At 37.8% G+C, this 27,782-nt stretch overlaps 3 protein-coding genes and 1 long non-coding RNA gene across 4 annotated transcripts; 3 read left to right on the top strand and 1 right to left on the bottom strand.

Moving 5' to 3' along the window:
- Positions 1–182: 182 nt before the first annotated feature.
- LOC121783504 (cellulose synthase-like protein D4) lies at positions 183–3,849 on the bottom strand. Its single transcript, XM_042181595.1, has 2 exons — positions 1,368–3,849; positions 183–1,295 (listed from the first exon to the last, which is right to left on the bottom strand). Exons 1-2 carry the CDS (start codon positions 3,683–3,685, stop codon positions 326–328), a joined length of 3,288 nt encoding a protein of 1,095 aa, XP_042037529.1. The 5' UTR covers positions 3,686–3,849; the 3' UTR covers positions 183–325.
- Positions 3,850–4,737: 888 nt separating this feature from the next.
- On the top strand, positions 4,738–5,671 carry LOC121783871. The gene is made up of 2 exons (XR_006046660.1): positions 4,738–5,170; positions 5,250–5,671. It is a non-coding gene; the product is annotated as an uncharacterized LOC121783871 (long non-coding RNA).
- Positions 5,672–8,708: 3,037 nt separating this feature from the next.
- On the top strand, positions 8,709–10,476 carry LOC121785532 (U-box domain-containing protein 45-like). Its single transcript, XM_042183988.1, has 2 exons — positions 8,709–9,349; positions 9,440–10,476. The coding sequence occupies exons 1-2, from the start codon at positions 8,916–8,918 to the stop codon at positions 10,284–10,286; spliced, it is 1,281 nt and encodes a 426-aa protein (XP_042039922.1). The 5' UTR covers positions 8,709–8,915; the 3' UTR covers positions 10,287–10,476.
- Positions 10,477–21,043: 10,567 nt separating this feature from the next.
- Positions 21,044–27,663, top strand: LOC121784822 (nucleolar protein dao-5-like). The gene is made up of 14 exons (XM_042183062.1): positions 21,044–21,384; positions 22,196–22,399; positions 22,505–22,686; positions 23,028–23,154; positions 23,229–23,426; positions 23,810–23,863; positions 24,360–25,574; positions 25,662–25,772; positions 25,925–25,995; positions 26,086–26,137; positions 26,225–26,308; positions 26,419–26,462; positions 26,656–26,730; positions 26,819–27,663. The coding sequence occupies exons 1-14, from the start codon at positions 21,280–21,282 to the stop codon at positions 27,273–27,275; spliced, it is 2,979 nt and encodes a 992-aa protein (XP_042038996.1). The 5' UTR covers positions 21,044–21,279; the 3' UTR covers positions 27,276–27,663.
- Positions 27,664–27,782: the final 119 nt, after the last annotated feature.

Genomic DNA, 27,782 nt, shown 5'->3' with positions numbered 1-27,782 from the left:
TTCCAACGGAAAATTCGTTGGTGAATAGCAACGCGCCACGTCGCCTGCTCAGCGGCACGAACGAGCTCGATACATCAGGCAGCGCCGTGCCAGCGGCGAGCAGGGAGGTGCCGCGCAAGCGGCACGGACGCCGTCCGTCCCAGAGCACCGCTACTGATGCTGTAACATGATAATGATATTCATGGTTGTAATTACACAAGTGTTATTTACTACTTCATAAACAAATATTTCCTGCTAATTACAAGAGAAAGAGATAGAAACAAACAAAAAATATGTATGCAGAAAGAATGGAAACACGTAATTAACCAAACTATACACATATATATCATGGGAAAGAGAACCCGCCACCGCCCGTGGTGGCTGCCGGGCGCTCGTCGGCGGAGGGATTGATAGCAACCCATAGCAAAGACAGGGTAATCGCAATAAGCCCCGACCACACAAACACAATGGTGGGCGTCTTCCCCCTCCTCCCCATCAATCCCTTCGCAAAGGGATACAAATGCGCCAGCACCCAAAAGCTGAAGAATGCGCCGCCGATGAACTTGCTCCACTGCGGCACCGACTCGTATATCGTCCTCGAGAACGCCACCACTATCGCGATAATGTTTACCATCCCGATCACGATCGGCGGGATCATCAGGGACGTCCACTTCACCAGGTAGAGCTCAGCGTATATGTCCTCGTTCTCATCTCCGGCCCCCTTGGAGGTGAGCGTGAACGAGATCTCGATCCCCGCTATCACCTTCAGCAGCCCCTGCACCACCGCGGCCAAGTGCGCGCTGGTGCCGGAGATGAGCCAGAACTGCTCGTTCCGCCACCACTCCTCGAGGCCGACCCCAGACCACTTGACCTCGAGGATGGCCAGGCCGATGAGGCAGAGGGACATGGTGAGGAGGAGGAGGAGAAAGGTGATGTCGAGGTTTTGCACGATGAAGTAGCCGGAGAAGAGGGAGAGGGCTGGGAGGAAGCAGTAGACGATGAGGAACATGGAGGTGAAGGGGTAGATGCCGACGTTGATGTAGGCAAGGCGTTGGAGGACGTTGAGCTTGTTCGAGGCTAGGATTGCGTTGTTTCGTGAGAAGAAGATCTCAACGGAGCCGGTGGCCCACCGCAGAACCTGGTGGAGGCGGTCGGTGAGATTGATGGGCGCGGAGCCGCGGAAGGCGTCGCGCTTTGTCACGCAGTAGACGGAGCGCCACCCGCGGTTGTGCATTCTGTAACCTGTCACCACGTCTTCTGTCACCGAACCGTAGATCCATCCGACCCGGTCACCCCATTCAGTCTTGTCCTCGTACCTACAATTAAACCAACATTGACTTATAATGTGTTAAACCTCGCAACGACTATACTAAGAGTTATATACATACCAACATGATATGACAGAGACAGCTTCAGCAACAGTGATGGCGTCAAGAGGTTTGCGGGGCGCCCTTAGAATACCTGGAGGGCGTCCGTACTTGACGGCCGGATGATCAGCAATCGGACGGCCTTGAAACTCAGCCACGGGTATGGACTCCGCTAGTAATGTGGAATTCCCAAACCGTTTAGGTAGCAATTCGACATCGAGTTCGGGGTCAAAATCACTGGCCTTGAGCTCCACAGTTTTGTCTATATTGGGAGGAAGTTTGTCCAGTTTAGGGGGTTCGAATCCGTAGAGAGCAAATCTGCGAAACATGCAGCCTGTCCCGACATAAACAGGACCTTGTAAGCCGTCAAGAGCTCGCATGTTACCATCAAAGAAGACAGTATTGTGGTTAGCATAACGATCTGATGGATCAATGCCTTCAAATCTTTGTGGAAACTGAATGTAACAAATGTCCTCGCCACCCCTGTCCATCATGAAGCACATTCCTTCCCGAATGGCATTGCAGTTGTAGATATAGTGATCGCAATCAAGGTTGAGGATAAAGGGCCCATTGGACAAAATAGCCGAAGCTCGGACAAGAGCGTTCATGGCACCGGCTTTCTTGTTGTGGTCGTAGCCAGGGCGTTTCTCACGCGACATGTACACAAACATAGGTAGACGTATGTCCACACCACTGAAGTCGAGAATCTGGTCTTCGGAGCTTCCCATAAGTGGATCAGAGCTAGGAGGCTTCAACATGACCTGCAAAATCCCTGCATGGTCACCCTTCGCATGCTCGCGGGATGGAATTGCCCACGTCCCCGGCCAGTGGGTGCCATCGGCCATCCATGTAGCTTTAGTGACTTTGACGGGCTCTAATGTGTCAGCCCCACTTTCCCTCATGTGCTTGAGCATTTTCATCTCTTCTCTAGCATTGAAAGCCTCTGATCTTCTCCTAATGGAATCTGGGAGGCCGTTGATTCTCACTTTAAACTCATCATATTCCCTTTTCACTCTTCTTCTATCCTTAACAAAGTCCACTCTACTCTTGTTCTTGGTCGGATCGCCCTTGAGACTGAAGTAAGTCTCTGGGTTCCGAGGCTCTATGTCATGTTTCTTACAGAAGGGCACCCACAGGTTAGCAAAACTGCAGGCCTCAGCCATTGCTTCGAAGTTGAGCAAGGCGCCGCCATCATCAGAAACATAGCAAGCCAGTTTCTCCACAGGGTACTCCACAGCTAAAATGGAGAGAATGGTGTTTGCAGTAACAAGAGGGGGTTCCTTCTCAGGATCAGCAGTTGATACAAACATGTCCATCCCAGGAAGATCGGATCTTCCCGTGGGGTTCGCGGGGGAAGGAGCTTCAAACTTGTCTCTCAAGAGAGGCAAATCCGTGCTCCGGCTGATCGGGTGTATCTTGGGAACCTGATCAAGAATCCAAGAGAAAGCAAACCATAGTTCGCAGACGACAGACATCAACCAGAGCCAAACAGCGTCCTCGTTCGGATGACGCACTCTCCACGTTAAGAAGAAGCACATAACAATAAAACGAAGAACAATAAGAAGCCTGTAAGGGCTGATTATACTATTGGGGACATCGATGACTCGGCTGAGAGGCCTCCATGGTCTATCCGACGTCTCGAGCATGCCCTGGTTCATCCCTCCATCCTCATCCCCGTCCTCAGGCCAATAGGCATTGCCATATCCATAAGTCCCTTGTGTCTCGAACAACCATTTGTTATGATCGAATTCCCCGTTCTGGTTCCTCTTCATCATCGACATTTGTTTAGGATCCTTTTCGGGGCCGGGGAGCGGAAGGGCCCCACTAGCATAGTTCGGTATCTCGTCGTCACAATCAGTCTTGTACGGCTCCTTGCACCCGGGGCAGAGGCCGGAGTCCTTCTGTGCGTCCATGTAGCAATCGCGGCAGATCTTGTACTGGCACTCGCAGGGGATGACGTCCTCGCCGCGCTCGTCCTTGATCACCTTGCCGTCGCACGCCGGCATGGCACACGACGAGCCCTTGCAGCCGGCCATCTGGGGATGGGAGACCTGCGAGTCGATCACCTTGTCCATGAGGTGGGCCCGCGTCACGCTGTTGAAACCCCCCGTGAAGAGGGAGTTCGACACGTACTGCTCCTCCGCCTTCGCGGCCACAGGCTGGTTGTCGGGGGTTGCCGGAATGTGGACCGTGTAGTTGCTCTGGTCGCCGCCCTCCATCTCGATCTCCTCCTTGGAGAGGCTGACGTACTTGCCGCTGGAGGTTCGCCTCGCGAATTTCACGCCGGAGGAGCCGCCTTTTCCGCCCTTCTTCGATGGCTGATTCGTCAGCGACGCCATTGCACTGCTTTCTTGATCGATCAACCTTGTTTTATTCAATCATCATCATCATCATCTTTTCTGAACAAAACTTGTGTTTGGAAATTAGAGAGTATTACGAAAATAAGACACCGAAAAAATGTGACATGGATTGAATTTCTCCCAAATTTTTGGGGAATGGTTGAATGTAAATTTCTTGTTTCGTTGGCGCTTCTTAAGGAGATTGCTCTTGTTTATGGTTACTATAAATATATCTGTTGCATACTCTTACAAATAATCATATTTTAATTTAATTAATTCAGGTGTTTCTTAATATCAAAACCTCATATTCCATTGATATATTTTAGTAATTTTTAGTTCATGTCAGGTTCAATTGAGAGTAACAACATCTACTTCTTGTTTAGATGTTTTGCCACTCACCCAAATAATAATGTTAATCTCTTAATAGTTATTTGAACTAAGTAGCCAATAAATACACCAATTATAGCCTAATTAGGGTCTTCACCACAAATTTTCATTATTGACTGTGGTGAAAAATGCATTAACATGGAGAGTGCAGCCAATGTTTATGTCATTTTGCCGATAATTTACTAAACTGATGTCGTTTTGAGAAGTCTACATGTCCCTTGACATGTTACATTAAATTTAACTTTGCAGGAATACTTTAGCATGAGAAATTTGCTATACTCTTAAAGTGTAAGTATTTTTTTCACATTTAAAACTAGTGGTGAAAACCTGAATCTACATTATTTAATTGGCTAGCCTTAGTTATTTTTGTGTATGCAATTTACTGGGAGTAATATCTTTGAGACTTAATATCACTGATATAGTAGTATCTATAATCCTAGCTAGCTCTATATATGTTTATAAATTATTATATCAACTCTTTTAACGAAAAGGTCCAACAACAAAATTCCCATTTCCAGTGGCTTATTACCTAATTTCCTAAAATTGTGTACAACTACTATAGTATTTTCATTGATTTATCAAAATTTCTCACGCTTCTATTTACTACAAAGACAACACATGAAAGAAAAAACACCAAATCCAGCCTAGAATTAGTGGGCAAAAGTCATACATAAACACATGGCTATGGACTTGAAAGTCACTACTACAATGAAGCTACTTCAGTTCATTTTTTTTCTGGCTTCTTTCTCTCCTCATTTTATTACTGTGATACTCCAGTAAAATTCCCACTGTAAAACTAAGACTAGTTTATGGGGCAGTTGTCATCCACCCCACATTCACATTATTTTCCCAATTTCAATTTCCTGAAAGGGCAAATGTGAATTCAAGAAATGGAAATGCATATCCATTTCCCAATAAATAAATCCTTGTTCTTCTTCTCACTCACAAACATCCTCACCATTTTCAAGATCCCATTTTTATTTTTCTCCCACAAAATAATCCCAATTCTCACAAGAACCTCTGCAGATGCGGCGTCCGATTCTTGGCGGGCTGCTCTTAATCCTGTCATTATCACTCACCATCGCCGGATTTCGCCACGTGAGTTTCGAATTCGTAGATCCCATTAGTTAAAAATCGAATCTTTACTAAAAATGGTGTGGTGTTGATTCAATTGCAGGCGATGGAGGTGGAGGAGACGATGGTGCCAGTGGCGGCGGAGATGATGGTGGGGAGGAGGAAGCTGGGGGGATTTCAGACATGTGCTCTGTGCACTTGCTGCGGCGGCGGCGGCGGCGGAGGCAGAAGCTACTGTTTGGCGACGCCGTGCTGCTATGCGATTAATTGCAATATCCCAAACAGGCCCTTTGGATTCTGCTCTTTCACACCCAAGACTTGCAATTGCTTTGGATGCCATCTCTAGGTTTTTGTAATGTTGTAGTCAAGTGAGGATTTGTTTTGTTTGTTTCTAATTCAGCTTTTTCTGTTGGAAGAGACAGCTTAGTTAGGGACACTAGTAGAAGTGGCATTGGCTTTGGGATTAACGGTAATATTGTCTTGTTTAAGAATTAAGTGGATAGACTATTTGTTAATTTCATACTACATCTCTCTATTATCAATATTCTCTTGTAAGGAATGAGTTTATCTCGTTAAAAAGAAAAAAAAAATTGAACCTTTTAAATTGTGAAATTAGGATAAAAAAAAATTTGAGAAAATTGAACGTCGTCTTTGGCAGAAGATAAAAAAATACAGTATTCAGTTGATAACTAATCCATCTTTACAATAATTAATGATTAATATAAAAGAGGAAAAGATTTAAAAAAAAAGAAAGATGCGCATCCAGGGAATCGAACCGTGGTCAGTACCGTGGGAGGGTACTATGATACCACTACACCAGATGCGCTTCGATGTTATATTTCTATAATTAAATATATACTACTACTTATGATTTTGAAAGGGTTGTTCACATTCTGAATTAGGTTTTTGAAAGAGCTTATCTGTGTGGGGAAATAGATAGTACGTAGCTTTAATAAAAGGGTTAAATAGTCATTTAAATTATAATTTAATATTTAATTTTAAAAATTATAGGACAGACTATAATTTGATCCAACTTTATATTTAAAATGGGTATTTTTATCCCTTTCTAAAGCTACCATGGAAAACATGTTACCTGTATATACATGCAGAGCAAAAGTTTTGAGTTTGTTTGAATATGAATTATTATACAAAGGGTAAATTTGAGACATCACTGGGCCATGCATTTACCGATAAAGGGACATTTCTTTGATAAAGAAAAAATAATTGGATGTGTTACTTTATCATAGGAGAAACATGTAGGCAAAAATCATCTTTACTTGTATTTATATGTATACTTTATTCAGTCTTCAACCAAGCCTAAATAATGAACATCACGCGTTTTAATATATCAGATTAGTAAAAAGAGGTTGTTAGAATAAATGGAGGAGTAGTTGTCACAGTGAAAATATAATTAAATGAATCTATATTGTAGGAGTATTGTTAATGATAGTTTACTTTTTCTAAGAAATTAGAATGTGACATTTTTTATTAGATAAACACAAAAAGAAAATTGTGACATTACTTCAAGACAAGAAACCATTATAGTACTAATAATGATGATAATAATAACAAATTTATTGATAAAATTATATTGTGTTTATTACCTAATATCGTTGAGACAAACACATAAACATAGTAACCTAATAACTTGTGAGATGACAATACTATAAAATATTTTCATATATAACAAAAATAATGAAGCAAAAGTAAATATTTCCCTTCACCAACGACAAAATATAAGAGGGTATATAAACAAAAAATATCAACAAACAATATACTTAAAATTTATATTTTTAAATTATAGGAGTACTATATTTGTTCCATTAAAAATGAGATAATTTCGTATCTGTCATTCATATTTTAAACAAAATTATCACATTTATTTTCTTTTATTTTAATTTATTTTATATTTTATTCATTTTTTATTCTTTCTCATATTTTATTTTTTTATTCACTTAATTTTATAAGCAGCACATTCTTAATTCATATACTAAAAAATTATCCCACTTGCAAGTGGAATAATAAATAAGTATGGCACTCCCTTCTTCCGCACCAATAGTCATGTTTTACCATTTTAATCAGTTTGAAAAAAAAATCTTCTATTTTGAATATAAATTTTCTCCAATAAAATGAGTTTCGTCCCGTATCAATAATATTCCATCAACTTTTTTCGTATTTTTTTGTTTTTATCAATTCTATACTTATGTGTCGATGATTACTAAGCCTACTTTAATCATTATAGATGTCTTTCGGATGACATCATATGATTATTCATCTAGGATTAAGTTGTAAGACTATATCGTTGAGACAAATTATGAGATAAAATTATAGTACTAATAATGATGATGATGATAACAAATTATTGATAAAATTATATTGTGTTTATTACCTAATATCGTTGAGACAAACACATAAACATAGTGACCTAATAACTTGTGAGATGACAATACTATAAAATATTTTCATATATAACAAAAATAATGAAGCAAAAGCAAATATTTCCCTTCAACAACGACAAAAATATAAGAGGGTATATAAACAAAAAATATCAACAAACAATATACTTAAAATTTATATTTTTAAATTATAGGAGTACTATATTTGTTCCATTAAAAATGAGATAATTTCGTATCTGTCATTCATATTTTAAACAAAATTATCACATTTATTTTCTTTTATTTTAATTTATTTTATATTTTATTCATTTTTTATTCTTTCTCATATTTTATTTTTTTATTCACTTAATTTTATAAGCAGCACATTCTTAATTCATATACTAAAAAATTATCCCACTTGCAAGTGGAATAATAAATAAGTATGGCACTCCCTTCTTCCGCACCAATAGTCATGTTTTACCATTTTAATCAGTTTGAAAAAAAAATCTTCTATTTTGAATATAAATTTTCTCCAATAAAATGAGTTTCGTCCCGTATCAATAATATTCCATCAACTTTTTTCGTATTTTTTTGTTTTTATCAATTCTATACTTATGTGTCGATGATTACTAAGCCTACTTTAATCATTATAGATGTCTTTCGGATGACATCATATGATTATTCATCTAGGATTAAGTTGTAAGACTATATATATGATTAAGTTATGAGACTATATTTGTCAGAGATGTGACATAACTAATTATCATAGTAATTATTTTTTTAAAATTAAATTGTAAAATTGTATACTTATTTAAAGGAAGTGATTGTAACTACTTATCATACATTATTATTAATCTAAAATTAAAATATAAGACTCAATCTAATAACTAAATATAATATATATTTAATTATAAGATATTGGAAGCCTACCACCCTTCCACATTTCTACATGACTTGTTTGAACATTATTAATTTCAGTTGAATAAATAAGAAAATGATAATTAATATTTACCGACAAACCCATTATTTTTGTTAATAGAGAAGTTAGAAAAATGGTAGATGATGATATAAAAGAAAAGAAGCTTACTCTGACAAGTTATAATAAGAAAATATACTTGTAGAAACGGTAAAATGACAAAACAAATAAAGTAAAGGAGACATTATATAATATCGTGTCGGACTTATGCATATAATAATTCCATCTCCTTGAGCAACTCACTCACAGATTAAAAAAAACTCTCTCTCCACTGTCAGTCTCTCTTACATCTCCACTATTGTGTAATGCATTTATTAAACGACAGAAACGGAGACCATTGTGTGTGTAATGCATCAACGTACCGTTTCTAAATGCGCTGTCGCAAGTGTGAGTGTGAGTGCGAGTGATCATCGTCGCCATGGGCAAATGCGAAGCCGGTTCGGTCTCGCTTGACCGTCCTCTCAAGCTGTGGTCTCTCATCCTCGACAGCGTGCGCTGCGGCGGCGGAGGCTTCCAGCGGAAGAAATCCGGCGATAGGAAGGGATCGGAGAAGCTGTCGGAGCTGCTCAAGCAGCCGGAGTGGTGGGAGGGCGATGAGGATGTGAGGAGGAAGGAGGAGTCGCTGCAGTGCTTGAAAAATGTGGCGAGGAAGCTGCAGGTGGAGGAGACAATGCTGGAGGGGGCGGTGGATGTGAGGAGGCTGACCAAGGACGATCCTGGCGCCCGCACCACGCTCGCGCTGCTCGGAGCGATTCCGCCGCTTGTTTCTCTGTTAGACGACGGAGATCTGTGTTTCCGATCTCGGATCGCGGCGATGTATGCTCTGCTCAACCTCGCCATTGGAAACGACGCGTCGGTACTTTCCCCTAAATTGAATTTGAGCTAGGTTTTTTAAAAATCGGAGGCTGATTCTGGTAGATCTCGTTGGAATTGATTTTTCAGGAACAAGGCGGCGATTGTGAAAGCAGGTGCGGTGGATAATATGGTGAAGCTGAGCGAATCCGGCGAATCCTCCGTCGTCGAAGCGGCTGTAGCGAATTTCCTAGGGTTAAGCGCGCTGGACTCGAACAAACCGATCATCGGGTGCTCCGGCGCGATTCCTCTTCTAGTGGAGGCTCTGAAATCGAATCAGGCTCAAGCGCAGCAGGATTCGCTCCGAGCGCTGTACAATCTCTCAATCGCACCTTCAAACATCGCTGCAATGGCGGGAACCGACCTGATTCCGTTCCTCTTCACCAAAATTGGGGAAATGGAAATGAGCGAGCGGATCCTCTCCATCCTCGGCAACCTAGCCTCTGCCTCCGAAGGGAGGAAGCGAATCAGTCAAGTCGCAGACGCATTCCCGATCCTAATGGACGTATTCAACTGGATCGATTCGCCAATCTGCCAAGAGAAATCGAGCTACATTCTGATGGTGATGGCGCACAAGTCATATACCGATCGCCAGACAATGATCGAGGCCGGCATTGTGTCGGCTCTCCTCGAGCTCACGCTGCTCGGGAGCACGCTGGCGCAGAAGAGGGCGTCGCGGATGCTGGAGAGCTTCAAGGGGAAGGGGAGCGCCTCGGCCCCGCTTTCAGCCTACTCGGCCGCCTCTGATGCCGAGGAGGGGAGGATGGCGATGGAGATGAGCCAGGAGAGAATGGCGGTGAAGCAGCTGGTGCAGCAGAGCTTGCACAGCAACATGAATAGGATGGTGAAAAGGGCTAATCTGCCGCATGATTTTGTTCCATCTCAGCATCTGAGGTCGCTCACTGCTAGTTCTACTTCTAAAAGCTTGCCGTTTTGATGGTTTTGTGCAATATTTTGATTAACTTAGGTTGTTTTTTCATCTGTATGTTGCACTTGTTTTTGCATATTTTGACTTAGATGGATGGATAGAATAAGTAATTTAGTAGTACTAGTGTTAGTGGCATCGGTTTTGAAGTTGTGTTTGCAATGTTAATTATTGGAATTTCATGCTCTTAGTACATGCAAAATTCAATCGTGTCAGCTCATCGGGTTTTCAGTTCTAATTCTAAATGTTTGGGTATCAAAGTAATCAGACTACAAATTAATTATGAAAATTAGCTTGTGAGCTTCAATGGCATAGGGATGAAAATATGAAATTACTCTAAAATAGTAGTACAATTTAGAATCTATAAAATAATTAAAGTCAAACGAAATTAGAAAATAGCTAAATTTTAAATTGTTAGTATACGATTCGTATACTTAAAATGAAATATAAGCCCATTTGAGAGTTTTAAGAATATTTACAATTCAAAATATTTCTTATAATCAAATTGAAAATTTCAAATTCATTTGACTTTTATATATGATACTGATAAAAAAAATTGAACACATGCATATTAAATATATTTTAAAACTGGTAACTAAATTATTAAAACAAGTATTAAACAAGATGAAATACTAATATACAATAAATGCACTTATAACCCATCGAGTTGCTAATAAATAATTTTTAGCTCTAATCCTCTAAATTTAATGGCATATATAATTTCGAGTGGCACGACATTCATATGCATATATAATTCAATGGTGACACGCTATAGGTGCAGTCACATTCGAATAATATTAGTAGTATAGTTTTACATTTCAATCATATGAACATTTATGATACTCACCTATATCTATTTATAAAAAATTATTTTAAATCAACATGGTCCTTTATTTTGGCCCACTCTTTGTCCTTCCCCATTCTCCTCCACATGAGTCTCATTATGAAGAGAGCAACCTTCTGAATTAGAAAAACATGCATCTCTAAAATTGGTTACACAATTGGACTATAAACAAACATATTTTGCTCTCATTAACAAGTAGTTCCACTTATGCAATTAATTTGTCATCAAGCACTACAATTATTGGATTTTGCAATAAATTACTCTAAAATTCTATCTTAATATAGCTGAAGTAAAGTGGGATGCATGTGTAAAAAAGTGTTCGCAAAATTTATGAAATTTCTATTTAGAATGAAAACATATTTTAGTTAACAAATACTACACCATAATAGACGGGTAAAAAAAGTGAATTAAGACCATTAACTTTTATCGTGGACATATATTTAAAAAAGTGAATTTAGCCCATTAACTATTAATTTGTACATATATTAAAAAAGTGAATTAACAGTAACTATTAATTTGGACATATAAGACCATCCACAATAGGCGCCCAGCGACCGCCCAGCCGAGCGCCGGCGCTGGGCGGTTCGCTGGGCGGTCTATTGCAGCCGCCCAGCGGCTGAGTGGAGAGAGAAACCGCGCAGCGCTGGGCGGTTATGTGGCGCTGGGCGGTCCGTTCGGCGCTATTGCAGCGCCCGGATCGCCCAGCGCACCGCCTAGCGCGAAAAAATAATATTTTTTTTTCGAAACACTATATATACGCGCTTTGTTCGTCAAACGGCGGCTCATATTCGACTCCAAAAGGATTTAATTGAAGAGTTATGGGCACGGAGGATTGACCGCCATTAGTTTTTTTTAATTATGTAATTTTTTTAAATTAATGTACTTTTTATATTTTATTAATATTAGTGAATTTTCTCGTTTTTGTGTCGTAAATTTAATTCCGTATATTGTGTGATTTTTTATTATTTCATTTTGTATATATTTGTTAATAATGATGTGGATAGTATGTGGCTGGGCTATGGTTGGGCTATTGCTGGGCTATTTGCTTGTTTTGATGATGTGGCAAGAGGATTTTTAGTGCTGATGATGTGGCAGTGGTTGGGCTATGGTTGGGCTATTGCTGGGCTATTCCTATTGTGGATGGCCTAAAATGGAGTATAATGGTCCAGTATAGTACAAGAAGCTAGTGGGAAGAAAAAGGAAAGTACAAGGACTTTATAATATATTTTGCCCACGTTCTGAAATGCAGATAATATTAGATGTGTCAATATATCAATTATTCATTAACTGATTAACTCCATCGTTCTCATTTTATTTGAATTGTATATTTTAGGTACAAGCTTTTAAAAAGCTACATTAAGTGAGAAAAAAAATTAAAGAATGAAGTGAGAGAAAAATGAAAAATGACTTAAAATAACATAACATAACTCATTATCTAATATCCATACACAAGAGAAGATTATGCATAAAATGAGAAAGGCGAAAAGCGAGAGCAAGAGAAGAAGAAAAAGCTTTTCTCGCTGCATGTTGGTGTAATTATTTATCGTAACTCTAAATTAAATATTCTTTATATCACCGCAACAACAATATACCGACAAAAATTGGATTTGTATTTATTTGTGTAGTGGTAAATCGTAATCTCATAGATCTAACTATGAATAAAAGTAATGAGAACATACATTAGTTATATTGAGTTTGACTTAACATAGCATTTAAATTTTAACCATATATTCACTCTCAAGTATTGCTGCTCGTATATGTTACAGAAACAAAATGTGCTTGAGCAATCTGCTTCCTATCATTTAAATACCCTATCATAACACAAAAATTGACACGCGTCTGAATAATCTATTTCGTCCCATAATGCTCTAGCATTTACCTATCCAAAAAACATTTAACGAATTTTGTCAAAGTTCATTTATAGCATCTTCACTTATAATTAATACTACGTGTATACGTGATCGTAAGCTATAAAAATTGACATGTACTCGAACAATCTATTTTCCCATAACATTTATCACTCAAAAAAATATATGACAAACTACTTTCAAAGACCACTTTCTATAAATGATTGGAATTTTCAAAATAAAACAATCTCTACCCATTTATTTAAAATTGTCATTCATCTAAATGATTGGAGACTCCACTTCTCGGTCAGTTCACAAGTCTTCTTCTCTCTTAATTTTTTTCGACGGAGGAGGCGACCATGGCTTTTTCCGGCCAACCCTTAGGACAAATTCGACCGTCTTGGCCGCCGGGGAGGGGCGACCGCCCCCTCCTGCCCCCCTAATCCGCCACTGATTTGAATACTCAAAATAAAACAATCTCAACCCATTTATTTCAAATCGTAATTCATCTCCTGAGCAGCTTTCTTTATAGGGAAAACTTTATTTTTTGGACCAAAATACAAATTATCCTCACCTATAATATTCTGCAAAATACAAAGCTAATTATGAATATTGCATTTCGTCAAACCAATGTTTACAAAGATATCAGTACAAATCACTCTGCATTCATTATAAAAAAAAATAAATGTCATGCTCAGGGGCGGACGCAGAAATAAATAATGATAAAGGCTATGATTTCTAAATTTTATTTTAAAGTATATTTTTGGGTGTTTTAGCTTATTTATAAGGGCTTTTATATACTAATTTGCCTTAAATTTAAATAAATTTTAAATATTTATAAAAGAAAAAAGATTAAAAACCCATTTTGTTAAGGGCTTTAGCCCCACCCTAAGTATATATGGGTCCGCCCCTGGTCATGCTATCCCTTTGTGAATGGAGTATATTATAGGGTCGACCCAATATGAACCCGAAACTTTTTGATCCAACACTATAATTCACACGAATCTGCACGAAGTTAACCCAACACGAACACGCACGAATCCACACGAAGTTAACCCGACACGAACACACACGTTTAGGATTTTGGTCCTTATAGGGTCGACCCAATAAGAACCCGAAAATTTTGGGTTGGGTTGGGTTATCCGTTAAGAAAATAAATAATTATTTTGTTTAATTAAAATAATATATTAAACTTTAATTTTAATTATTTTTATTAGGAAAAATATGATTAATACAATTATTAGTTATTTTTCATAATAAAAAATATTACTGTATACTTAAATTTTATTAAAAAATAATTATTATAATTATTTTAACTTTATTATTTACATTTAATTTTAATATGCTTTAATTTTATTATTTGGATTTAAAAATTATTTAAATTAAATATTTTAATTTTGTAATATCTTATTTTATCGTGTAATATCAAATTTTAATTATATAATATTCGGTCGTTAATCGTGCGTCAAGCTATATTGTATAGTAACTTACTATCTTTTAAAGATGACCGATATTTTTTTGGATGACACGAAATCTGCATGAATCTGACACGAATCTGTTGGGTTGGGACCCGATAAGAACACATTGATTTCGGGTTGAGTTGGGTTTGACCTTATTGGGTTTGGTCTATATTGGGTTGACCCGATAGCGATCCAATCCGCACGATTTGTAAGCTCTTAAACCTTCAATTAACTAAATTAGTTTTAACTTAATCATCTAGGCAATTGAACTAATGTAGAATTAGATTTTTCCCGAGCAACGTTGAAATGTGAGAGGATGGATTAAAGTAGTTTGTGGAAGACTCTTGTGAAAAAAAAAGTGTTTGCAAAATTTATGAAATTTCTAATTATAATAAAATTATATTTCAGTTAACAAATAATAATAGATGGGTTAAAAATGTAAATTAAGTCCATCGGTCTCATCTTACGTAGAAACATAGATGGGTTAAAAATGTAAATTAAGAGCATCTCCAGTGGGCGGATGTCCCACTCGGACATCCACTAGGACATCCCGAAAACACCTCCCGCCACGTCACTAGGACTTCTCATCTTACTGCCACGTCACTAGGACATCCCCTTCACAATCCGCCCTTCCCATCGCCCTTCCCATCCCCTTCAAAAATTTAAAAAATTTAAAAATCAGACGTCTGACCCACGCCACAATGGCGGACGTCCGCCCGCCCGTCGCGCCGACGTCCGAGGACTCCCGACGTCCTCACGGGACGTCCGTATCCGACCTCCCCTGCCGTAATGGCGGACGTCACGGTCGCCCGTCGCGCACGTCCGACCGGACGTCCGCCATTGGAGATGCTCTAAGTCCATCGGTCTCATCTTACGTGGGTTGTTTCTGTTTGGTACGAGAATTACAAAAAATATGTTTAGTGGGTGAGGTGGAAAAGAAAAATAGAAGAAAAAAAGAGAGAAAAGTGAAAGAAGAATAAAGTAGTACTCCATAAAGATTATATGGTGTTAATATTTTTTGCATAAAGAAAAATTACTTAAATAACATAACACAACTCATTATCTAATATTCATATTCTATAATTCATTTATCCACAACCCAATTTTCTAAGAGCATCCCCAACCCCGTCTCCAATTCATGCCCCAAGTCCCCTCTAAGTCACCATTCTCCTAAATTTGAGTCTCACACTACAATTCCTCTAACCCTGTTGGCCCCATCCCAGACCACAACTATTAAATTGCATTATTCACAACTCTAATCTATTTTACTTGTAAAAATTGAAAACATTGAGCAATTATAATACGAAAATATCATTTTTAATTCAAAAATTATAAATCATAATCTAGAAATAAAAAAAATGATAAAATGAGAAAATTATAAACTACTATAAATTATAAATTTCATTTTTAGTTCTACCACTTCCCAATTCCCAATATAAAATTATTTATACTCCACTTCCCAATTCCCAATATAAAATTATAATCATAATTATACTCTCAATCCCAACATAAAAGTAACAACGCTCCTCTCCCTCTCCTTCTTCCTCTCCATTTCTTCTTCTTCCTCTCCATTTCTTCAAGGATTTCCAACTGTAAAAAAAAAAAGGAAATTAGGGAATCAATAACCCCGACCCGGTTTCAGGCCCCAAGTCCTCTCTACGTCATCATTCCTCTTCAGTTGCGGCCCAGGCCCCAACAACTCTAACCCTGCAGACCACAACCCGGGCCGCAACTAATAAATGACACTATTCACAACTTCAACCTATTTTAAACGTAAAATAAAAAACGCCGGAAATTTATAACCCGGGCAGCTTGTTCACGGTCTCGGTGAATATACATACGAGTACGTGGTACCCAGATTTGTTGTTCGTTCCAAGCTTGAATAGCAGCTTGGTAGCGTTCTACTTCGTTGTTGATTTCTTCTTGGATTGCCGGTACCGCCTCTGCTAACAACCGGGACATTTGAGATTCGAATAATCTTTGACGAGAAGGCATTTTTTCGAATTCTAGGAAGAGATTTGAAGTTGAAATGAAGTGGAATGTGTACGAAAATGGATGGATGGAGTAGTATTTATAAAAAAAAATTCGAATTTAATAAAATAAAAAAAATTCTGTTGCGGCCAGGCCTGAACACGAAATAACCCTGGGCCGGGCAGCGCTGCGTCACGTCCCGCACCATTTAACGCGCGGCTGGGCCGGGCCGCAGGACGGTCACCAGGCCGGGAATGCGCCCCCAGGACCGGCCCAGACCGTGACTCTCTCCCGTTTAAAACGTGGGACGGGCCGAGACTCCTGATTTGCGGCCCGACCCGTAGCGTTACCGATGCTCTTAAGACCTGGGTCCGGCCCGTTTCACCTCTAACACCGGACTGGGACTCACCAACTCCGGCCCGAGCACGCCTAACGCTGGGACGGGACGGACCCCGGGCGCGGCCCCGGGATGCGACTGCGTCACCGGGACCGTCCCAGGCCGAAAATTTGGGTGGTTTAACGCTGGGGGCCGCAGGCCGGGACCCAAGTGCTGTCCGGCCCGCAGCGTTGGGGATGCCCTAATGCCCATAGCCCCATACACAAAAAGGGTTTATGCATGGAATTATAGAGACGAAAAACAGGAACAAATAAAACAAAAAGCTTTTGTCGCTGCCAACCGCTGCCACTCTATGCTAGCTGAGCTCCACTAGCACCCACTTCGGATATTTGTGTAATTATTTGACGCAACTCCAAATAATTTTTTTATATACAGTCGCAACGATAATATACCCTCAAAATTATTTGAATTATTTGTTTAGTGGTATATCTTAGATTCTTAATCTCATGGGTGCTAATCTAATTATGAATAAAAGTACTGAGAACATATGTTCTTTATATTGAGTTTGACCTAACAAATACTCCATTCGTCCTACTCAAGATGACCACATTCTTGAGTGACACGAGATTTTAGGAAGTATTGTTAGGTGGAATAAAGTAGAGAGGAAAAAGGTAATTAAATATTTAATGAGGAGAGAGGAGAGATGATGTTATTTCCAAAATTGGAAAGTGACCATCTTGATTGGGACAAATAAAAAAGATAGGTGGTCATCTTGAATGAGACGGGGGAAGTATATATGTATTAGTAAAAGGTCACTGTGAACTAAATATTATACTTATCTCAAGTTGTAATAATGTGATAAAAATTGACACGCATTCGAACTACTTATTCACTCATAATTTATTATTACTAGTACATGCATGCGATCATAAGTGATAAAAATTGACATGTTTGGAACCAACTAATGACATTTAGTTCTTAACATTTATGTCTCCAAAAACCATATAACGAACTTCTATCGAAATTAACTTTATATAAATGATTGGAACGTTCAATATTTTTTAAAAAAATATATGCTTGCGATTGTAATTTATAAGAACCGACACATGCTCGAACATTCACTTCGCTCATATTTATAGTAATGTATGCTATTACAAGTTATAGAATATGAAACGCTCAAAGTTATTACTCTGCATCATATATGTTACAGATCTGACACGTACTCGAGCAATCTGTTCGCTTAGAGTTCCTACTTTATGGCATTTATATACCCAATCATAATTTACAAAAATTGACACGCGTCCGAACCATCTTCGCACATAGGTATTACTACTCGAATAATCTCGCTCCGTAATGCTCAACATTTATTTCTCCAAAAAACGTTTAACGAACTTCTATCAAAGTTCATTTATAGCATCTTCAATCATAATTATTACTATTCGTACACATGATCGTAAATTATAAAAATTGACACGCACTCGAATAACCTGCTCTCTCCGTAATGCTCAACATTTACCTCTCCAAAAAATATTTAACGAACTTTATCAAGGTTCATTATTAGCATCTGTACTCATATTTATTATTACCAGTATATATGATTGTAAATTATAAAACTGGCACGTATTCGGATAACCTATTCGATCCGTAATACTATCATTTATCTCTCCAAACAACATATAAGTAACTTATTTGAAAATTGAAAGTCCACTTTTTTAATGTTTAAAATAAAACAATCTCAACCCATTTATTTTAAATTGCCATTCATCTAAGGAATTTTCAAAATAAACAATCTCATCCCATTTATTCCAATTTGCCATTCATCTAAGGATTTTTCAAAATAAACAATCTCATCCCATTTTTTCCAATTTGACATTCATCTCCTGAGCATCTTCAAACGTAATTTTTTGGACTAAAATACAAATTATTCTCACCTGTAATATTCTACAAACAGGGCTAATTAATTAACATTTATCTCTCCGAAAAATGTATAACTAACTTCTTTGAAAGTCCACTTTTCATAAATGTAAAACGTTATTTTTTGGACTAGCATACATATTATACTCACCTATAATTTATGAAAACGTTATTTTTTGGACTAGCATACATATTATACTCACCTATAATTCTGCAAAATACAAAGCTAATTTGGTGTATCCCACCTAGAATTGCAATTTCAAAATTCACAACGGGACATTAGCTGTCCAATATTCAAATAGAATCCTTCGTTATTTTGGTATGATAATTATTTTATTTCACTATTTACTGATAAAAAACATCTTTTTTGACAAATTATTTAATCTTTTTTGTTAATCAGTGGCAAGCCATCCCTTTATTAGAGGAGTATATTAAACCTTCAATTAAGTAAAGTAATTAAAACCAACTAATTTAGGTATTTGAACTATTGTAGAATTAGATTTTTCCGTGCGACGTTGAAATGTGAGAGGATGAATTAAAGATGTACTACTAGAATAGTTTGTGAAAGATTCTTGTGAAAAAAAAGTGTTTGCAAAATTTATGAAATTTCTAATTAGAATAAAAACCTACTGTTGTTAACAAATAATAATAGATGGGTTTAAAAAAGTGGACTAAGTCCATTAACTATTAATTTGGACACATCAAGTATAAAAGTAATATGATCTATCAAAAAATAGTAGGAGTAATAATATATACAAGAATCTAGTGGAAAAAATATATAAGGACTATAATATATTTTGCCCACGTTATGAAATGCAGATACTATAAGAATGAAAAAATATATCAATTATCCATCAACTCCATCGATCTCATCTTATTTGATTTGTTTCTTTTGGTTACGAATTAAAAAATATATATTTAATAGTGAAATGAAACAAAATTAAAGGATAAAATACTAATAGAGATAAAAAAAGAATAAAATACTAATAGAGATAAAAAGTTAAAGAATAAAATACTAATAGAGATAAAAAAAATAAAGAATAAAACACTAATAGAGATAAGATGTTACTACTATATTTTAAGATTAAAAAGAATGACTTAAATAACATAACATAACATAACCCACACTCTATAGTCCATTTACCCAGACTCAATTCACTAATATCCGTACATAAGAAAGGATTATGCATAGAATTAGAGAGACGAAAAGTAAGAACAAAAGAAATATATGTTATAGAAACTGACATGCGACTGAATCATCTTCACTCATAATTAGTACTACTGTTAATAGAATTTGACACGTGCTCGAACCATCTATTCGCACACCGTTATTACATGTTACCTGACACGTGCTCAAGCAATCTGTTCACTCATAATTCGTACTTTATAGCATTTATATACCCAATCATAACTTACGAAAATTGACACGCGTCCGAACCCTAAACCATCTTCACTCATAATTAATACTACCCGTATACATGATCGTAAGTTATAACACATATTCGAATAATCAACTTGTCTGGTGGTAGTGCTCAACACTTTCTCTCCGAAAAACATGTAACGAACTTCAATCTAAGTTCATTTATATCATCTTCACTCATGGAGTAATTAATACTACTCGTATACGTAACCGTAAGTTATACCAACCGACACGCGTCCGAACCATCTATACACTCGCAATTATTGCAACTTGCATATATGCCCGTAGGTTATAGAAAACGACACGTATTCGAATATTCGATTCGCCCCGTAATGATCAACATTTATCTCTCCGAAAAATATTTAACAAACTTCAATCAAAGTTCATTTATAGCATCTTCACTCATAATTAATACTACTCGTATACGACAAGTGATCGTAAATTACAAAAACCGACACATACTAAAATTGTCTATTCGCCCCGTAATGCTCAACATTTATTTATCCAAAAAACATTCAACGAACTTCTATCAAAGTTCATTTATATCATCCGCGCTCATAATTGTTACTACTCGTACACGTGATCGTAAGTTATAAAACTGACACGTACTCGATTAATTTGTTCGACCCGTAATACTTTAGCATTTATCTTTCCAAAAAACATATAACCAATTTCTTTCAAAGTCCAACTTTCTGTAAATGATTGGAATTTTCAAAATAACACAATCTCAACCCATTTATTTCAAATTGCCATTGAATAAAACAATCTCATCCCATTTATTTCAGTTTGCCATTCTTTTCCTGACCATCTTACTTTTTAGGGCAAACGTAAATTTTTATGCTAAAATACAAATTATTCTCAACTATAATATTCTTTAAAATACACAGCTAATTAGCAATATTGTATTTCGTCAAACCATACACATACAACATTATCAATATAAATACCACTCTGCACTCCCTCTCTCTCTACAACAAGCGGTAATTTCTCTCTCTCTCTGCGAATTCTGCTCTACTTGCCATTTTTCAATCCCAATTCCATTTTAGGGTTTGCTAGAATTGCAATTTCAAAATTCACAACGGAAGAGTAGCTGTTCCCAGCATTCAAACCAAATCCTTCGTGTTCCCGGGCAAAGGTTTCATTTCCTGGGCATTTGTTCATGCTTTTTGATTTCAGCTTTGTTTTTGCTCTTGATCTGTTCACAGAGTGAGGATGCCTTCGGTTTCCGAAAAGGAGCTGGAAGAGCGGCTTGCCTCAGCTGGGAAGAGTCTTGCTCACCCTCCTGCGGTGCTCGATGAACTCCTCGCTCTCCTCGATGTAAGCTCCCTTGCTGATTGCGTTGCATTTATTTCGGTGTTTAATTTGCTTTATGCTTACTAGTTATACTAATTATTGCAGTCACTGCTTTCATTCACTGCTCTGCGCGTTTCTGCCAATTATTTTGTAATTTCTGTGTGTGATTCTCTCTCTCTCTCTCTCTCTCTACGTGTGTGTGTGTATGTCATATATATGTTTATATATATAAGCTTAACTGAATGATGCAATGAGGTTATACGGATGACTCATCAGAAAAAGAGAATTTTGATGGATCTTGATTATTTCTGCTGCGTATATGCTAGTAGTTACTTTACCATAGTTCAGTACCAAAATTTATTGGCCTTTTTTACTCTCGAGATTGTCGATTTGGTTATCAATGCTCACCTTACCTTTGTTCTCCTTGCTAATACTGCTAACATGCAAAAAACGACTCTCTACATACTCAGTTTTTTCATGTTGCATTTTTGTTTGAAACTGCTGCTTGGTTCTCTAATATTCTGGTGTTTACCTCTACTTTCTTTTATCACTTCTTTCTATTGGTGATTGAGGCCACATGAGCTGTAGAGAACATGTTCTTATATGAGTGTTAACAAAATATATGGCCTTCTATTCGACTTTCCAAATATTTTGAAGAATTTCAGTCTTGCGATTCATTTTTATATTTTGAAGAATTCCAGTCTTTTTTATTCACATGCATAATTTCATGTGGTTTGCTTTTTCTTTTTATATTCATATAAAGAAAGAAATGAATTTGAACTCATTAAAGTTTCTCCTACTCCCTTTTAATCTTGATTTTATTATATGATTTAAGGAAGTCGAGCAACTTCTATCAAAAGTGGAGCAGTCTCCTCCGAAAACTATGCAAGCTTCTCTTAATCCACTCACAAAGGCGCTTGTCACTGAGTCACTCTTAGAGCATTTCAATACTGACGTAAAAGTAGGTGTAGCTTCGTGCATCAGTGAGATAACCAGGATCACTGCTCCGGATGCTCCATATAACGATGAGAAAATGAAGGTTGATATCTTCTATACTCTCTCTATCTTTATCCCACCCCACCACACACACTCTCACACTCTCCATCTGTCTTGGTTTTGGTTGTGACACGTGATTTGGTTCCAGGATGTCTTTCGATTGATTGTTTCATCCTTTGAGGGCTTGGAAAACGTTTCCAGCAGATCATATGAAAAGAGGGCCACTATACTAGAAACCGTGGCCAAAGTAAGGTCCTGTGTCATCATGCTGGATTTAGAATGTGATCAGATGATTGTTGACATGTTTGAACACTTCCTGGAAACTATTAGGTAATTTCTGTGTGTGTTGAACAACTACTACCATCACCTCTTTTACTCTTCTCTTTTACTTGTTCTCCTGTGGGACAAGGCAAGTGGTAGATCTGGATTGCACTATGTTAGTTTTTATGCAGTCTAATTCAATATAAGTTTTAGAATGCAAAATGTTAGGTGATTTCTTAAGTTATGCATATAAGTATTATAAGTTTTAGAAAGCAAAATGATAGGTGATTTCTTAAGTTATGCATATAAGTTTTCTGTTTCCAGGTTTCTAGTTTCTAATGATTTATATTTGAGATGGGAACTCATTCCTGCTTGAAGTGCTTATGTCCTGCTATTTTTCTGCTTCACAGAAGTTATCATTCTGCAAGCATTAATGCAAACATGGCGACTATTATGACTCTTGTCATAGAAGAAAGTGAAGATATCTCCACAGATCTACTTGCTCCAATTTTGGCTACCTTGAAAAGAAACAATAAGGTCAGTTTCTGGGGCATTATCACCAACTTTTCTATCCCATGTTCCATGAGGTACCGACAGAAATACATTGACAGGATGCTTCATCAATTGCTAAGAAATTGGCTGAGAAAGTGATTCAGAATTCAGCTGACAAGCTTAGACCTTATTTACAACAAGCAGTAAAATCTTTAGGAACTTCATTCAATGAATATAGTGAAGTTGTAGCCTCTGTGTGCCGAGAGAACACTGATACTGTTGGGCATGGTAATGAGAGCATCTCAAAAGACCAGCCGGTATGATTCAATTTGTTTATTGATATAGTTTGTGTAGCTACTATATTGTTAATTTATTACTGCTGTTGTCCTTTTGCTTCTTTAGTTGTGGATTTAAGCTGCATTAATAATATTATTGTTGATCTATTTTGCAAAAAATGTGATGTCTACCTGGGCCCTCTTTTGATTTAATTAATTATGGTGCATATGCTTCATTTCATCCTATGATTTTGGTCCATTGTGTGGCTCTGTTGGTACACATGATGTTTTGAAGTTTGTGTAGCAGTATGTCTGACTTTTTTCCTCTAGATTCGGTAAAAGTAGAAAACCTGTGGATTTTTGTTGAGTTTTTTTATCTGCCGACCCTCGTAATTATTGATGCTCTATGATACTCTCTGTTTTAGGTGGTTGAGGAAAAGTGTACCAGTGCTTCTCCAGCTCAGGATCCAGGAACTCCGGTATGTATGTTTATGTAATGGTTTAGAGGTTTGCTCGTTTAGTTAATATAATAACTAAAGCTTTTTCTTAATGCACGGGTTACCCTTAGAGCCACCCCCCTTCCCACAAAACACGACAATATGAGGACTAGTTGCAATATCAAAACTCTGAATATCTTTACTGCAATGTTCTCCATGCTCGAGTAATTTTTTTCCATGGATCGTTAAATTATCTTGTTGCGGTTTTGATCTATGCTTGAGCATTTAATCCATGGTTTCATTGCTATTATCTCATACTTTTTAAATTTCATTCAACCCCATTTATGTTCTGATCGAAACAATAGAAATTAGTTGGATTAAAAAGGTTATCTCAATTTGAGCAATTGAACTTTTAACAATCTTCCACAGTTCATGTTACTAAATCCATGCCAGTTTTAACTCTGGTTTATTTGCTTTATAAACATTGGAGTTTTTTGCTGTTCAGTACATAATTGCAATACGCCACTGTTGTCAGCAGGTTGCTCAGGATGATAGGGAAGGGACCAACTATCAGGAAAAAGACTCCACTGCTATCAGATCACCAAAGTCAGTTGTGAGTAATGGTATCAATGAGACTGGGACCAATAAAATTACTACTGAGGAAAATTCTTCAAACAAGGTTGATTCTGAAGGTCAACTTGATGCAAAGACAACGTTCAAAGATGAATCTGATGGTCACGATGCACAGGAACCTGAGAAGTTGGAAGCAGAAGCTGAAGTTGAAAAGGTGCAGACTGAGGCAGAAAACCATGATAGTCCAGATAAAGATGTACATACTTCTCCAATTGAAGTTGTACCTGTTGAAGCTGCCGAATCTCTGGACAAAGGAGAGGACAGAAGTGTTGAGGCTGTCACCGAAGCATCTAAGCCAGTTGAGGCTCACTCTGAAGTGTCTAAACCTGTTGAGGCTGTCACTGAAGCATCTCCGGCACAAAGTGGCAGCCACCCTGATGAGAAACTATCTGAAACAGAGGTTAAGGAAACAAAGGAAGAAAAGTTTGTTGATGAAGAGATGGTATCCGTTGATAATGCTCCTAAGAAAGCATCTGAAGAAGAGTCCATTTCAGAAGTAAAGAAGCAGCGGCGCTCAGGAAAAAAGCGATCGTCTGACAAGGATAAAGCATTGACTGAAGAAGCTGCATCAAAGAACGATGATGGCTGTGCAAGTGATTCAGAAGCAAGAACACTGGACCAGGCAGAAGAGCCGAAGGATGCTAGTAATAAGAAAGAGCATGGATCAGCATTGAAGAAGCAGCAGCGCTCAAGAAAAAAGCGAACGGATGACTTGTCTGACAAGGATAAAGCATTGACTGAAGAAGTTGCATCAAAGAACGATGATGGCTGTGCAAGTGATTCAGAAGCAAGAACACTAGACCAGGCAGAAAAGCCTAAGGGTGCTAGTAATAAGAAAGGGTATGGGTCAGCATTGAAGAAGCAGCAGCGCTCAGGAAAAAAGCAAACTGATGACTCGTCTGACAGGGATAAAGCAATGACTGAAGAAGTGGCATCAAAGAACAATGCAAGTGATTCAGAGGCGAGAACACTGGACCAGGCAGAAAAACCGAAGGATGCTAGTAATAAGAAAGAGTCTGGATCGGCATCGAAGAAGGAAGATGTAAAAAAGAGTGGGCGTGGCAAACCTACCTCTGAAAAAGAGACACCAAAACCTTCAGCAAGGAAGAACCAGGGGAAAGTAAGTTGGGGTCCTCCAGAATTATTTATTAGTTTCTACTTACTCTGATCAAATATTCTCTCATCTATCTCGTGTTTCTTATTGTAGGACACAGTCACTCCGCAGAAATCCCAATCAAAACCCACAAAACATGAAGTAGTTCAGGAAGAAACTCCAAGAACAAGCACCAAGAGAAAAAATACTCCTGGCAAAGAGAAAGTATGAAATTATATACTTTTGGTGCCGTTCAACTTTTAATGCTACTGATGTTTTGCAGTTTCTCTCACCAACATACATTTGCATCCTAAAATGTTGCTTCTGAATGCAACTCAGAACCTTGTACTAATTCTGGTTAATTATTGCTTGTCCAGGCATCTGACCTAGAGCACGGGGAGAATTTGGTTGGTTCAAAGGTTAAAGTGTTTTGGCCAAAAGATAAAGAGTAAGTGATTCTCGTATATTTCTTATAGGGCTTAAATGTGATTGATAGCACAATAAGAATATCTTTTGATTTTTTGCTCCTTATCGCCAGGTATTATGAGGGTGTGATTGCTTCATTTGATTCTGCCAAGAAAAAGCATAGGGTCAGTGCAAGAGTTAGATGTTGCATTTTGTCTTTGTTGTTTTGATTTATAAACCCTAACCTGGCTTCACGCTTCCATCCCGAGTAGGTTTTGTATAATGATGGCGATGAAGAGATATTGAACCTCAAAAAAGAGCAGTGGGATTTTCTTGATGATGTGGTTTCAAATGGGGTAAGTGACTTTCAATTTTCTTGACCAGATAGTAACTTCCTAATTTTATTCATAGTTGCATTCTATAGTCTCTACTTCCTCGGCTTAGTCTTCACATTTTCTGTAAACAGGGCCTGGATGTTGAACATTCAAGTCATGATACTTCCTCTGATGTGTAAGTTTCTATCCTCACAAATGCTTTAACCTTAATTGAGTATATTCCGTGATCACACCTGTCTTCTCAAATTTATAGCTTTCTATATTGGGTATGGTTTGAGAACCGGGGGTGTGATTCAGATTTGATAGCCTGTAAAATTGTATGCGCTACTTTAGTTACCGGTTTTACTGAAAGTATTCTTTCCCACCAGACAAGTAAAGAGGAAAGGTAACATGAGTTCTGAAACAACAAGCAAACGCCAAAAGGTGGAGGGTTCAGCTAAAAGGTCTGTTTCCCTTGCTCTCAATCTCCTCATGAAGCAATTACAACGATTATTCTAAAGAGTAACAAAAGACCGTTTTTTTCTTTTCCAGCAAACAAAAAGATAGTCCAACAAAAACTGGCAGCATCTCTAAGGATGATGGAAAAGCAGAGTCAGGGTCCAAAGGAAACATCCAGAAGGCCAGTAAAAAAACTGCGGATAATAGATCTAAAGATCAATCTCAGAAATCTGGGGGCAAAGTTCAAGTTGATTCTGCCAAAGCATCCGGGAAATCCAAAGAGGAGGATGTCGGCAAAAACTCTAGTCAGACGAAACAAGACAACCTACGAACTCCAAAGTCAAAAGGCAAAACCACACCTGGTGGCAAGACCCTTGGTTCTGCAAAATCAACGAAATCTAGCACATCGAAGGTGAAGGAAGCTGATCAGAAGAAGGAAAATACACCTGATACTGCAAAATCAACAGAAACAGCAGCCAAAGGGAAAGCCACAGATTCTGCCAAATCACGAGAAGGTGAGACTAAGGTTGGAAAGAAGCGAAAGAAGTAAATTATATCTTGGCGTGGTTCCCCCCTCTGGGGTGAGTTGTCTATTTTCACATATCAAGTTACTATGTAGACTTTCCTACCATTGTAGGCTAAGTTAGACTTGGATATTGTCAACTGCCATAGCTTTAGCATTTGCCATTGTAGTTGGTAGTGGCTATGTTGGAGGTAGTTACTGCTGGTGTTGTGTTTTTTTTCTTTTCTTTTTTTTCTAAATCTAGAACATTTGCCATTATTTTGGTGTTGGTTATTTTCGGTCGTACATTAATTATGGTAATCGAGAATAGTTCGACCAGTTCGTGTAACGTAAAAGTGCAATATTTGGGGCGAATCTTTCAACAGAGAGGATTATGGTGAAATTGATTTGAAGTAATGCTTTAAGGTTTTCTGGAGATGAATGTGTTCAGTGTGATTATTTAAGGGTCACTTATTTGCTTGTCACTTGTTGAACGTTTGTCAAATTCTAGTTTTGCATACCGACATTAAAATCCGTTTATAAATAAGTAAGCTA

The sequence above is a fragment of the Salvia splendens genome, chromosome 21 (assembly GCF_004379255.2).
Source record: "Salvia splendens isolate huo1 chromosome 21, SspV2, whole genome shotgun sequence".
NCBI classification, from domain to species: Eukaryota; Viridiplantae; Streptophyta; class Magnoliopsida; order Lamiales; family Lamiaceae; genus Salvia; species Salvia splendens.
The sequence above is the reverse complement of the archived record's forward strand: the minus strand, read 5'-3'. Positions and strand labels throughout refer to the sequence as shown.

Excerpts from the sequence above, each read along its gene's own strand:
- LOC121783504 (XM_042181595.1), bottom strand. The coding sequence starts at position 3,685 with ATGGCGTCGCTGACGAATCAGCCATCGAAGAAGGGCGGAAAAGGCGGC. Across the intron at positions 1,296-1,367 it reads GTCTCTGTCATATCATGTTG|GTACGAGGACAAGACTGAAT; the intron begins GTATGTATATAA and ends GTTTAATTGTAG.
- LOC121785532 (XM_042183988.1), top strand. The coding sequence starts at position 8,916 with ATGGGCAAATGCGAAGCCGGTTCGGTCTCGCTTGACCGTCCTCTCAAG. Across the intron at positions 9,350-9,439 it reads CTCGCCATTGGAAACGACGC|GAACAAGGCGGCGATTGTGA; the intron begins GTCGGTACTTTC and ends TTGATTTTTCAG.
- LOC121784822 (XM_042183062.1), top strand. The coding sequence starts at position 21,280 with ATGCCTTCGGTTTCCGAAAAGGAGCTGGAAGAGCGGCTTGCCTCAGCT. Across the intron at positions 25,996-26,085 it reads TTTTGGCCAAAAGATAAAGA|GTATTATGAGGGTGTGATTG; the intron begins GTAAGTGATTCT and ends CCTTATCGCCAG. Across the intron at positions 26,463-26,655 it reads CATGATACTTCCTCTGATGT|ACAAGTAAAGAGGAAAGGTA; the intron begins GTAAGTTTCTAT and ends CTTTCCCACCAG.